This window comes from Nothoprocta perdicaria, unplaced genomic scaffold, assembly GCF_003342845.1.
Source record: "Nothoprocta perdicaria isolate Ctin4 unplaced genomic scaffold, notPer1 scaffold_92, whole genome shotgun sequence".
NCBI lineage: Eukaryota > Metazoa > Chordata > Aves > Tinamiformes > Tinamidae > Nothoprocta > Nothoprocta perdicaria.
In genome coordinates, this window is record NW_020456221.1 from 1441750 (window position 1) to 1456434 (window position 14685).

General features: G+C 38.9%; 1 protein-coding gene across 1 annotated transcript; it reads left to right on the forward strand.

Annotated features, from left to right (window-relative positions):
* The first annotated feature begins 1209 nt into the window (after positions 1–1209).
* Positions 1210–8601, forward strand: CDO1 (cysteine dioxygenase type 1). Its single transcript, XM_026052827.1, has 4 exons — positions 1210–1757; positions 3721–3878; positions 5535–5704; positions 8070–8601. The coding sequence occupies exons 1-4, from the start codon at positions 1726–1728 to the stop codon at positions 8097–8099; spliced, it is 390 nt and encodes a 129-aa protein (XP_025908612.1). The 5' UTR covers positions 1210–1725; the 3' UTR covers positions 8100–8601.
* Positions 8602–14685: the final 6084 nt, after the last annotated feature.

The following is a 14685-nucleotide window of genomic DNA, read 5'->3' on the forward strand; positions in this document are numbered from 1 at the left end:
TCTTTTCCCCCTTTCCTCTTTTCCCCCTTTCCTCTTTTTTCATTTTCTCTATTTTCTCTTTTTTTCTCTCGTTTCTCTTTTTTTTTATATTTTCTCTTTTTTCCTTCTCTTTTTCCCCTTCTTTTTTTTTCTCCTATTTTTTCCCCTTCTCTCTTTCTTTTCCTCTCTTTGTCTTCCTCTTTTTCTTTTGTTCTTTTCCCTCTCTAGGGTCTCACTGGCTTTCCTCCCTTCAGAACAAATCACAAGATGGTGAAAACACAGGAAACTTAAGAACTAGAAAAATAAAGTGTGGTAACTCCAGAAGTATGCACGAGAACCTTTCTTTTGGCCATGCAGACCTGCTGTACAGAAATAACCGCACTTGAAAAGATCAGTCAAATGCCAACACTGATTGCTTAAGTTCTGACATCATAGGAAATATATATCTACCTAATACACATTTTGTGGACAGAGTAAAAAGCAGTGTTTGGGTATAAATATAACGATTTGAGAGTGACTTGTTATGAATGTCATATTTTCATTAAAATTGAATGGCTTTATTAAAAAAATAGTGCAAAACACCCAGTTGTCACCAGTGACCATTTGCTGGTAGGTAAATAGTGAGTTTCCTGGTTCAGGCATCACTGTTTCTTTGCTGGGCACCCTGTGACTGGGGCATGACTAAGGCTGAGAAGGAACCAGAAGGTCCAAGTGATTCCTGCACCAGGATGGGAACCAGGACAGCTGGGGCACTGGCCCCGGATCAGGACCTCGCTGTGCAAACCTGTGTATACAGCAACATTAGGTGCGCAGGAAGACACAGCCCCTGCTCCGAGACCTTCCATGTAGGTGGATGGAGCTTCCAATGAGCTGCAGCCTGGGCAGGCTTGTGTGCCCAGACCAGGTTCAAACATCATGGTACAAAAAGTTCTCAATCCTGAGAGCAGATCGTAGTCTAGGACACACATATGGATAAACAGCCTTTGGGAACAGGCTTGTTCTGTGTTATTTTCAACTTATCATAAGAAAATCTTTTAAAGTTATGTTGCTAGACTAAACTTTGCTTAGAGGTGAATGATGACGGCAGAAAGTTACATGCTATATATTTTATCCGTACAAGAATGTTACAGTGCAAGATGCAGAATTTTCAAGGAAAAAAAGAAAAAAGAAGTAAGAATGCCATGTATGGTAAGCCCGACAGCCTGATAACTTTTTTCCCTTTTTTTTTTTTTTCCTTTTTTTTTTCTGCCTAATATGCAGGAGTGCTGCCCAAGGGAAAGGACAGCCAAGAATATCTGAAAATGGACTGTAGAAGAATGTAACCATGTATTTTTCTTTTTCATTGCAGTACTCTGTTTCTAATTATCAGCCAGCTGCTGAAGTGACTTCATTCAATAACTATTTTGATTTGATCCTGTCGTCCACTCTAGTTGCAGACTGTGAGTTCTCAAACGCCGATCATCTATGTAATTCAAAAGCAATATCAAATATTAGCCAGGTCCATTTTTTTTCCCCAGAAAGAGTACATTTACAGAAAGAATTTAAGAATTTGGTTTCACTTTTTCCAAGGGGAACTTTGTTTGCAGTAAAAGACAAAAGATTGTTATATGGTGCAACCTTTCTTCATAACCATGTTTGCTTACTTTTTATTCAGCATATCAGTGCTGATTATTGTTAAAAGCAAACGCTTTGTCTTTCAGATACACAAGAAACCTTGTGGACAGTGGAAATGGAAAGTTCAACTTGATGATCTTGTGCTGGGGTGAAGGGCATGGCAGGTTTGTACCCAAAGATCATGGTTTGACCAAACACATACAAAGTTACAGTATCTTTTGCTTGGAATAGTCACATAAAAAGCCAAAAATGGCCTAATTGAACTATTAGAAAACATCAGGCAATTAGGCAGTATAGATCTCCTCCTTATTCCATTGTCAGTCCTAAATATTTCCTTTTTTTCTTTTTTTAAGTTCATACACTTTTCAGAACTTAAAATATTAAGGTCTTCTACCAAATCAATGCTTCCTCCTGTCTGTAGAAGTTGTTATTCTCAGAGATATAGTGAGTCCTACGACATTGAATGGATCCTGTTGCTTTCGAGAAATCTTTATGCTTTATGCTGCAGAAGCAGGACTTGGTGCAGTTTAAATAGTTTGGTTTTTTTTTCATGCTATTTACACCTAGTGCTTGCATCCAACAAGGCATAGAGAAAAGTATGTTTGGAGTAGCAGTGTGGGGTTCAAGGAGGGAGCCCCAGTCCATTGCCCTATGGCTTTGTAGTTTCCAGACATCCCAGCGCTTCCCTCAGAAGGGACCAAAAGTGAGGGCAGGATCTGTCCCTTGGAGACGAAATATGGAAACAAAATACGGAACAATAAAACTGACTGTCCTTGCACATAAAGAGAACCATCCCCCCAAAGCTGGGCATTGTTTTTGTTTCTGATTGAGCATACACATTGAACACTTACAATATTCTCCTGGGAATACCATGCAGTAATATCCAGAAAGATGTAAGAATCAAACCCAGCTCTTCTACTCTTCCTAGGCTTTTCCCACAAGGGCTGTAATTCATATCAAACTGTATTTGGGTTGGAAGAGCATTTGCTAGGAATGAGCATTTGCTAGGAACTAGGCTCAGACCACAGCTTGGTTTCGCTTCCTGCATGAGGAGGATCAAGTTGTTCTCATAGCTTGTACAACGAGCTTGAATGACTGCATGGCATTTGTGAACTGCTCTGTGCCTGAAGCAAGTCGTGCTGTCTTGGCATCTCAGCTTGAAAGCAAATGACATTTGTTTATTGAAAACAGCAATGTGCAAGTACCACATTTTTGATGGAAACTCATTAGCCCTCTACTTCAGAGAGGGCCGAGTTCCCCCTTCCCCAGCCATAAGTGGAGAGCTCTCCCTTTGTCCTAATCCCACCACATTCTCTAACAGCTAAAAACAATAAATAAATAAAAAAACTGCCCTGAAATGCACATCCACCACCTATGCCTCTACATATTATGCCTGAACAATTAAAACATACTTCCAAATAAGCGGATAGATCAAGCAAGCAGACAGATGATGCCGGCTCCTGTTGCTGTTCGCAATTTGCCCATGTGGGATTCTTTTTGCTGTAGCCTGTTATACTTAGCACTGTTAGAGTGGCAAAGGCAGCAATTTCTTTCTTCAGAAAACCCTTATGCCTCTTAACAGTAGAGAGGCTCTAGAAATGAAGAAGGAGCTCTTTTTTCCATGTTTAGGAAGCGAGTGCTATGGATCTGCAAATATAGCTGGTCTATATATAAATCTACACTGGCCCCTGATACAAATACAGGATGATAAGAAATTCTAAGAAACACCAACTCTGTGGGCTAAGAAATGCTTTTGTTTCTTAGCCCACAGAGTTTGTGTGCATTGGAAAGCTTTCCTGTCGTCCATTCTCTTCCAGATTTGCTTTGTTTTTCTCTCTGGCAAGGTCATATGCTGACAGATATCTGATATATGCATATATATATTCTTTCCCCCAAGTGCTGATAAAAATAAGCTTATCCTAACACATTTCTAATATAGTTTTTTGTACGTCATGGAGAATGCATGTTTCTAAGACTTTTTGTCTGTGCGTATGTGCATGACAAGTGTGCAATAGCGTTTCATTCTAGGACTATGTCCAAGTACAATATGCTATGCCATCTGCTTGCTGCATTTAAATTTAGTATTTATTATCACACTGAGTTTGATTATTCTTTTCACTAATATAGCAGTATCCATGATCACACTGATTCACACTGCTTTATGAAGATACTCCAAGGAAATCTAAAGGAAACCTTGTTTGAATGGCCTGAGAAAAAAGGAAATGGTGAAATGGTTAAGAAATCAGAACGAGTTCTGAGAGAAAATCAATGTGCCTATATTAACGGTAAGCTCTTAGAGTATCTTATTTGACAGCTACCCACCCATGAATCTGGCTCCTAATGGGGCAGTTTATGTGCTGGCTTGACTCTTACATTTAGCAGTGTTATATGGTTTACACATTTGAACAACTTGGCTACAAACCTGTATTTAGATTCAGTAAAACAAACTTCCTCCTTTTAATTCATTATTAAGATATTGCAGTATTTAACTTTGTTGCAGCAATTGCCTGGTATTTAAAGATGCTGGGTAACTTTACTACAATAAGCAGTTTTCAGCATTGTGTCCCAAATAACTGTCTGCAACTGCATGTAAACATAAAGCTTAAATTGTATTCTGTGAAAAACAAGAGCAATAAAGTTCAATTTTTTATTCATTATGACATTTCTTCACAAATAAATAATCCTTGTGATCTGTCATGGAAATCTTAGGGCAAAAACATAGAAGTATTTGTCCATGGAATAAACCATGCCCCCACAGTGAGGGGCATGAGGCAAAGGCACAAAGCTGTTCTACAGCCCTTTACAACAGGGCTGCCACATTAACTGAAAACACAGAAATCATAGATTCAGAATGCTTCACTCAGTAATCTGGGTTTATCGGAATTTCCCTTTAAATAAGCATACCTTTAGGGCTTTTTTTCCTTCCCATACCTTTTGTTTAGCTAGATTGTGTTAATGACACTTGAGGCTTACACTCTTAACTCTAATACATTTGAAGTGTGCTTGCAGTACCCAGGACATTGTGCCTACATTGCATAATAAAGGTCTGAGTATTATATGACATATTAATTTGAGTGCAAAGGCCTGAGTTACTTTCTTACAGAAGAAGTCATAAACTTGAAATCAACATCTCTTAAATAACTCAAGAAATCATTTTAATGTAGAAGGAAAATTGCTGCTTTTATTTTATTACATTTTTATATAATACATTGACTTCTACTCCATTGTCCAGAAAACACCATTACTTCATTAATAGCCACAAAGCAGTTTCTTATTACATGTTCAACTATACTTACTGTTCAGTTAATACTGGAAGTGTGCCAGTCACCAGTTATTTGTCACCTTAGACAAAAGACTGGACAAAGAAAAAGACTGTTCTACTCCAAACTAAAAACATGGAAAGATTAATTAGGAAATTGATGTCTGCAATAGAAGACAAGTATATCTCTGCCTAAGTACACGCTCCAAATAAAAGTAACTGACTGTTAATGTGACTGATGTCTTTATTACTGGGTGAGATTTAGCAATACAAAAAGTCTCCCTGTAAACCTTCCTGCTGATTTTCAGAAACACAAATCTTCTTGCTTCTACAGAACAACAGTATCTCCTAGGAGAGTAAACCTTATGCTCATTTAGGAATGGCAGCTGGCCGATTGCTGACCACATAGCCCTCTTTAAGCTTCTTTGGATTTCTTTTGGCCTTTATCCAAAGTAGATAATCCAGCAATTTACAAGTGTTGAAGGTGATAAGATATTCTGAAGTACGAATATATTTAGAAATTGTGCTAGAGAGCAGCGTTTTAATTTGCCCCTCACAGTACAGGTGACTGACTGACTTCTGCTGAAGTTTCAGCTTAGATGGCAGTCTTCCAGGTATTTATGAGCTCTCATTAAAGCTGCTTGTTAATATGACCTTCCATTTCATGCCCTCTCCTTTCCAGACTCCATTGGCTTGCACCGTGTGGAGAACATAAGCCACACAGAGTCTGCTGTTAGCTTGCATTTGTACAGCCCACCCTTTGACAGCTGTAACACCTTTGATCAAAGGACTGGACACAAGCACAAAGTCAAAATGACCTTCTATAGCAAGTTTGGTGAAAGGACTCTATGTGTAAGTATGGCATAATAGCTTCCCTGGCAGGTCTTCAACACCAAGCGCTTGTCCTTGTGCAGGGACAGCACGGGGGGATGCGCTTGTGTCTGCACAGAGCAGACGCTGCCTCTTGCAGGGCTCTACAGGATAGACAGCACTTGCAATCTCACCGTTCCTGGGGCATCTGTATCTAGGGTCAGCATAAGATGTTTTTCAGAAATACTCTTCCGTTTGTCAATTTGTGCTTTATCTTCCCTCTTTTGTAAGAAAGTGCAATAATGCAACCACACATTTTATAAAAATAAGAAAACTGAAGCTGAGAACTTACCACCCATTAGTGATGATGGATTTGGCTGCCCAGCTCTACTCACCAGTCCTTCCCCTTCCCCTGTGGATGGTGTCCAGTTGTGTAAGGAGTGGAAGAGTCTAGCTCCCGTTTATCAGATGGAGAGTTAATTCTGAGCAGAGGATTAATGAATACTTTGCTGTAGTTAACCATCTTCAGACAGTAAATATAACCCAGTGAATGGAAAGCTGTTACGCAGCTAGTTCATTTTAGCCAATTTCAGTCATGTGTAACATTCCCTACCTAAATTGTTCTGCCAAAAAGCATCACATTTCAAGTCAGCCGTTTTAAACCCTGTAACGTACTGGAAGTGGAGCCAGATAAGCACTCAGACTTCTTAAAATCAAAGCTTCTAAATGGAAATGCTTGCTCTGAGAGAGAGTAGACTGGCTGACTGTTGTCTGCATTCCAGAGCAATGTCAAGAAATTGGGTTTGGGTAGAAAGGAAAGCTTAAAAGGGTTTTGAAGGACCGAGCAGATTTACATCTGGCAGGGTTTGATAGTGTTCCCTTTTAGCACTTTTCTGTGGGTTGGAAAATGCAATCACATACTAGGGGAGAAAAGACAGATTTTTGTTCGGTCAGCTACAGAGGTTCAAAGACTGTTTTTGTGAGATCCAGAACACTTTCACCTTTCACTGAGGCCAGAAATCAGAGAGTGAGCCCTTAGTAAGATCCAGCTAAAGATTTATATAATGATCAAGCCCAAAGTATTTCTCTGCAGCTTGTCACATTAAATGATTACAACTCTACTAAGCAGTTGAAACAGAACTTGAACCGTCACAAGTTCAAAAGGTCTTTGAGAAAATATACTAAAATTTGTCATTCAGATTTTAAAGGAAAATGAACATAGAAAAACAAAATTCACAAAAGAACTCAATAGTTTCTTGTTTTCTTTTCATTCTAAGTGTTTATTGAAAATGAAGTGTGTACGATAACAAGTGAAACTAGATACTTTAACTTGGCCTGTATTCCTACTCTTGATTTGTGACCAACTGGCAATGTCTGTACCTTTTGTGGGAAATGGGATCTGGCTTACAGGAGAGAGGTAAATCTTAATCACTGGGACTCTTTCATGAATTCCTATAAATGGAATTCCAGTAAGGGAAGAGTCGTAGCTAGTCTGGGCCATCCAACTGCCTGAAATGACTTCATGCTGCAAAAACCTTCTGGTTTCAATGAGAGTTTCTGGAAAGCTCCCTGAAAACTCAAGCCTTCCTCTGTTTACCAGATCTTGAAAGAACATAGGAAGGCAGAGTGTTACAAGAAAATGCAGGGCATGTGTGTTATAAGAAAATGCAGGGCAAAGCATACTTGTATATTTCATTGGTAAGAAGATTATTAAAACACATTCAGTGCTTCCCATTTGTCTGATGTTTTCCCTGTAGGTAAAACACTCAGATAAATCCCTAGTGCTTATGTTAAAGTCTTAATTAACTAAAGAGTAAATAAGCACAAGTACTTAGTTAACTTACCAAAGACTTGCTCAAGAAAGAGATTGTTTCCATAGTTCAGGTGTGAACCATAAAAACAGAAATGTGAAAGTTCACTGAGGAAAACTTCATATTGTGTCCCACCTTAAGTTGGGACACAGTCAGAGCTTAAGTCAGAGCTTATCAGAAGTTTTTACTATCAGAAAATGTCCTAGGCTGGGTTATTTCTTTGCAACCCGTATTTCAAACCGGAGTTGCAGTTTCAGTCAGAACGAAATGCAGCATTTATACAGCATCTATACAGCCCAAAGTTGCCAAGGGAAACCATTCCTCAATTGTCTTTTCCTGCCCGTGGTCTCAGAAAGACACAATGGATAGGGAAGATAATTTTGTCAGGCACTGTGCTATCTGGGACATAGTATCCTCTATAAAATGTGGATAGTAACTTTTTATCTTGCAAGGAGTATTGTAAAGAAATACATTAAATATTTTGAGGTGCTGAGCTACCCTGGTATTGTTAAGGACTATGTTAAGAACATGAAGCTGATCACAGCGTACTACTAAGGCCCTTTGCTTAAAAAAAATCTCTCCTCTTTCTTTTTTAGGCAACAGCAGTGCCACAGGAGAACAACTGAGAAGCACCAGCATGTGCTTAGCTTAAGACCTACTGAATGTTTAACCAGGGACAGAAGACTTATATGGCTAAGACTGATGGCCAGCTATATTTCTATAAGTTGTTCATAGAACTACAGTAGGGCAGCTTCCAGGCAACCTGTAGTTACCTTGAATGAATGCTGATTATGGGACACTACGCTAACTAGTGTCATAAACTACTTCAGAGGTTAGATGCCTTTTCTTAAGCTACTGGCAAGTCAGAATTAAGTAACTTGTTTTCTGATTCTAGCCTCCTTTTAATTTCACTTTTGATATCATACTGAGAATATCAAATATTGGGGATTTAAGCATTATCTGACACTACTTAATAGGCCTATGTGTATGTATGCTCTCAATGTAATTAATAATATAAACTTTTAAGCTTCTAGTCACTTGTACCTTGGGTAGTATAATGGATACTACTAACAGCAGCTCTTTTTTATTTTTTTTATTAAGTCTTCTTGGTTTTAATGCCATAGGCCATTTTGATAGTTTTTGTGCATTTTTTACTTTTTTTAAAAAAATTTGTTTGTCAAATCATGTTTTAAATAGGAGCAATAAAGTACTTCAAGTATGATGATTTTCAAGAATAATTGAGCAAAGATTTGTAATAAGGCTAATCATACTTAATACAACTAGTGTCCAGTTTCCAAAGTACTCTGTATAGTTACTGAACTCCTTTCAGGTAACTACAATAAAACTGGATATGTGCACATAACTCAAAAGTCTGCAGCCTTTATCTCCTGGTAGCTAAGATAGTCATCACACTTGACTAATTTACACATTATTCACTAAGTGGTATACCACTTGAGAGTTTGAAAAGTCAAAGGTATTTAAGACATCTAAAGAAACTCCTATCACAATGCAGTCAGTGTGTGTTTTGCCAGTGGGTCCAAAAAAACCCTTGTTTATCTTTTGAGGTCCTATTTTTGGGAGGCTCTATAACATTTTTTCAAAAGAAAAGAACATTTAAGCAGTATAACAATTGTAAATGAATTGCAATCACCCTAGAGCTAACGGGAAAGCTGTTGTTGCCATAGAAATACTCTTTTTGGGGGCAGTGGATTATCTCCACTTAGTGGGAGTTTTGCCAGGAGGCAAAAGCACATCAGCAGTAAATGGAGAACGTCTGTATGGGGTAGACTTCGATACTGTCACAGAGAGGGGTGAAGTGAGCAGCAAGTGCAAAAACTGAAAGGGAGAGAAACATGAAGAGCAATAACTAGTGCTAACACAAAGAAGACTCTCTGCTTTTCCGAACAGTAGTTTACCTTGAAGTTCAGTATGTTTCTCCATAGTTCACTGTGAACCAGTTTCCTGAAAAGTCTCCTCAAGACAGATACTGGGCTTGAGCATCTTAATCAGTACTCAAATTGTTGTGAAACGATCACAGAACAGTTGAGGTTGGAAGGGACCTTTGGATATCATCTGGTCCAACACCCATGTTCAAAGCTGGGTCACCTAGAACATGTTGTTGCTCAGGATAATCCAGTTTTGAATATCTCCAAGGGTGGAGAAATCCATTTAGACGACTTGTTTCAATATTTGATCACTTCATGGTAAGAAAAAAAAATCTTATGTTAAAATGGAATTTATTGTGCCCATTGCCTCTTTTCTTCCTCCAATTCTAGCTGGAAATGAGCAGTTTCACTGAGCCACAACATACAATATATTCATTTTTTTTCCCCACTAAGTGAAATGAAAAGGCTCCTTTGCACAGAGCATAAGGTGACTTGGGCAGGGGGGTTCTGGAAAGCCCAGAGACATCCAAGCAGCACAACAGCAATGACAGTGACAGCTAGGCATTGCTATTGAGCTCCATTGGTCTAGTGACTTCGACAAGTATTCCAGCTAGCCTCACATGTTCCTGGTGAGTGAGGCAGAGGAAACAGGAGCAGAAGGCATAGCAATCGTGTACCTAAGCCCATCCAAACACTGACAAACATGGTAAGCATGGCATCGTACATTGCACAAAATAGTAGAAGAATTTCAGTGTTTCAGAAGAAGGTATTTGCTAGGTATTTTTAACCAACTTATCAAGACATAGAAAGTAACACATACAACATGAGGCACTAATACAAGAAACCTGTAGAGCAGCGATGAATTTGGTCCAGAGTCCTTACAACACATACTACCTTCTTTGTGACCTAAGCACCAGCTGTGAATTTTATGCTCTATAGGGCACACTAAAGCATGAAGCATGAAGCTAATATCCATCCAAAGCAATATTTAACCAACAAATAGCAAGTGACAGAATGATAAACAGTCACCTTTTCACTAGCACTAACTTGTCCACATAAACTGTGTTGTCTTAAAACAGAAACCTGTAACAACACAATAGCACCTGCACATTATTGTGACTGAACAAGCAATGTATTGAGCCTTCCAGCGTGTGAGAGCACATGACCCTCAGATGTGACCCCCTAGCTAACAGGCTGATGAGGCAGCAATATCCTGCAGTCTGATAATTGCCTTTCACTGGCCTAGGAACAGGTTTAGCGTTTCAGATGCTCTTAACAGGTAAGTGCTCTGAAATAAGGTCTTGCTAATGTCAACAGAGAAGAACAAGTGATCCATTATCTCGGTTATCCCTCAGATCCTTAGCTTGAAAAATATTGTAGAAGTTGCTAAATTGCTTAGGCTAGCAACACTAAGAAAAACTCATGTTGGTGAACTGTCTAAGTGAAAAAGCTTCCGTGCCTCTAATGGGATGAAGTACAAGGATGAGAAGAAGAAGAAAAGTTAGTCATCATTTTCTTTTTTTAACATGGGGAGCTCTGTAGCACATGAGGGCTATGATCACAAAGGCTTGGGAAAGGCATTGTGAGGCTTTCTGCTCTGTGGAACTAACACGTGAGCAGCTTTCTCTGCCCCCAAGGAGAAGTGTGGGGCCCTTGAAGCTCTAACAGAGAATGTTTCTGGGAGAGGGTCTATTGCCAAGTAAACCCAGTTTTTTTATCTTCTTATAAAAAAAATGATTCTAGATTTTTTTTCCCTCTTTCTACAGATTTTCCGAGTTAACAGATTAGTCCTATTTATTTTATACTGAAATACTTACAGATCTCTTGACAGTTGATGACTGCTATTCCCATATCCTTCCCGCGCTGACAGAGGACACACCAGAGTCAAAATTCACTCTATATGTAACTGCTTCCATTACAAAATCCTCTTCCTAAAGCACAAAAGATACAAAATGTGCTGTTCAGTTGCTAATCCTTATAGCTATTTTTTACACTCCTCTCATGCTCAAGAGAAAGCTATGTTGCAAGAATACAGCCTTCCCAGGGTTAAAAGAGGTAGCTTACCTACAGTGACTCTAATGTTTGCAAAGACAAGCAGAACAATTTGAAGCTCAATGTTCTTCAACCATTTATATTTTTTGCTCCTTCTATTTTATCTCGTGAAAGTGCTGTTGTTGAATATTAGATAATCAATATACATGTCACTTTTCTTTATAAATTTGGCAAGCTTAAAATGTGTTTGAGAACCCTAATTCATCACCAGTCCACCCTTAACCAAGCTCTTTGTTCTACTGGCTAACTTGAGAGCTGTGTTACTGTACTGGACCATAGGTGCCTTTATTTAAGGGCTAAACCACAGGCATGTTCAATAGTCTATGCCTCTCGTGACCTTAGAGGAGACAAAACTACCATGGCCTAACTGTGCAGTCCTCCAAGACTAGTTTTACCCCTGTAGCTCATGTGAATCTTTATCCAAGAGGTAGAACTCATATCTTTGACTCTTGTGAGTGCATCAAGCTAGATTGTATTTCTTCAGTGATGGATGATCACTGAAGGTGGGATAGCCAAATCCTTCTAAACTAATTACCAATTCTTGCACAAAGGAAGGAACTAAAGGAGAAAACAAACAATCAAACAAAAAATCTAAAAGAATAACAAAACATCTTTCTTCTTTTCCAGGCCCCATTCTTCTTTGCTTTTGCTTTCCAACCCATTAGAAAACTCTTGTATAGACAAATAAGTATATAATTTTCTTTTAAAGACTGTTTTTTCAACATCTGAGGTGTGTCTCCTTACTGTCTTGATGCAGGATAAGAGGAAGACATGCTGTTACTCTATCTCAGTTTACTTCCCAATATATTTATTTTTCCTGAACTACAAAGACAAAATGTATATGCTATTTATGGGCTTTTGTTATAGTTCATTTAGAACTATATTTTCCAAGGATTTGTGCTCTCCCAAGTTTAGGCAGAGCTAGCTGGCTAACCTGTGAACAGAGGTGGTGCAGCGTATTTAACAACACAACAAACTGAAAAAAAAGTAGATTAATGCATTTCCTAGAGGATGATTTTTTTTAGTCTGCTTCTCTAATTCCTCAGGATTAGAGAAATAACATAAAAGGCTTGTGTGGCACTATATCTCGCTGGTGTCCCTGAGATCCATGTAAGTCACCAAGCTACCCTAAGTGTGTTCACTGACTAGGAAAGGGCTTCTGCTGGGAAATCAGCCGCACCTCCCTTCCTGGCCCCATGCAGTGCTCAAACTCACATCCTCAGTATCTCTGCTTTTATTTGCGAGGGGAGTATGGGACAGGCCCCTTCCCCCCGGCGCAAGTCTTGTTAGTTTCTTAAATGACTGTATGAACGCCAAGTGCCTGGTTTTTGTGGGTAAATCGTTGTCTCAGGACATTCGGAGAGCAGAAGGCATTTTTCTCCCTGGCTGACAAAGATGCCCCTGGGACACACCACATGTCAAATAAACACGCTGAAACACATTTCTTCTCCTGCTTCAGTCTGCAAGCAGAAGAAATTGCCCTTAACTAAATTACAATGCATCTGCGTGGGTCCTTGCAAAGACCTTCAGCCAGTCACTCACTCACAGGACTGGACTGATGCTCCATGCTCTTCCCTGCATGAGCAAAGGCCATGCAGAGAGGTAGGAAAACTCTTGAGTTTGTCCGTTGTAACTAGGGCTTTAAAGACACTTGGGACTGCTAGAATAAAGACATTCATTGAACATATTCATAAGAGATGAAAACAGATTTAAGAAAGCAGCTTCAAGGAAAACATACAAAATAGCCCTATTTAAACTTAGAGGCTAGAGGAAGCCGCTATGCAGCTCTTGCATCCAGACCTTGACCCAAAGCAGGCTGGAAAAAAAGTGCTGACATCAGCTGCCTATGATATTTCACTTCCACTGGGACAATGGTTTTTACTTTAAGCATTTTGTTGTGAATCGATGTTTAACAGCAGTTACATTTTTTACCCTCAACTTCAGACTGGGTGGCCCTCACTAGTTGTGGCTACTTACAGAGGGAAAAGAGAGTTCCTCACTGCTTAAGAAAAGCCTTAAAGGCAGTGTTTCGTGTCAGGAGTATCAAGAACTACAGTCTCTGAACAAAGGGCAAGTGTGAGAGAAAAACCTCTTCCTGGACCATTGCATTATTTAAAATGAGTAGTTCACCTCTCTATTTTCATGCTTCACTTCATAGCCTTGTTGCAACATAAACTCAGATTAAGAAAGTACTTTCATTTGTAGTATTTACTAGAGGTTCTGATAATCTCAGAAAAATAAGCCCCTTTTGTTAGTACTTATGGCCTGGATTCTGGCCCTTGTTCTTTTGGCACACAACACTTGAAAAAACTGATTAATAAGCTACCTGGAGGCTCCCCAAACTAAAAGTTGCTGATAACACAGCAGCCATGGCATTCTGCACAGCAGTGCAATATTCCAACTCTCTTCAACCAGGCAGCAGAAGAAGTATTCAAGGTTCTTAAGAAAACTGCATAAGGTATATGAGTATAAAGCAATGCTGTCTTCTTACATGCAATGTGATACTGCTAGTGGCTGTTCCTCCATGGATCTCAGAAGAATCTATACATATTAGCCTCTAACACACCAAGAGTTAAGTTATATCTAAGTTGATTGTATAGCCTCAGTCACTGTAGTAGCTGAACTCCTAAAAATCTCTGTGGTATTTGTTCCACCATATGTATCCTACAGTAGCAGGGCAGTAGCAGACTCTTTAATAGAAAGTGAACTGGAGCATGGTGAAATTAAGTGACCTTCTGTCACACAGGGCCAATAAGTAATGACAGATTTTGCAAATCCTATGGTAGTTTCCAGTTCACTTAGCCTTTTTTTTTTTCTCTCTGTCCTCTAGGGATTTATATGTATATGTTCATATCTCTATAAATGTTTTGAGCTATCTCTAGTCACACAATTTCCTTGCACTTTTACTGTGAGAATAAAAAGTTCAGAAATAGAAAACGTCCTTTTACAGGGAAAGTCCATTCCCAAAGGAAATGGTCATTAGAAATTTTTAGTTGTCATTACATGTGAAATCACCATCATAATGTTGACTAAAAGTATCTTTCATAATCAAAACATTCCAAATATTTTTGCAGTTTTTTTCCACAGACCTTAAAATGATTCAAAACAAATAGAAATTCTTTCCATGGCCTCATACTAAAACAAAGATAGTGTGTTAGAAACTGCATGTTCTAAACAAAGAATCCAAATATTGACTTGGAAAATGTCTGTGAAATTCCCAGATTTGTACCTGTGAAGCTGGAAAAAATCCAAAGTAAATGAGTGAGTCATGGAG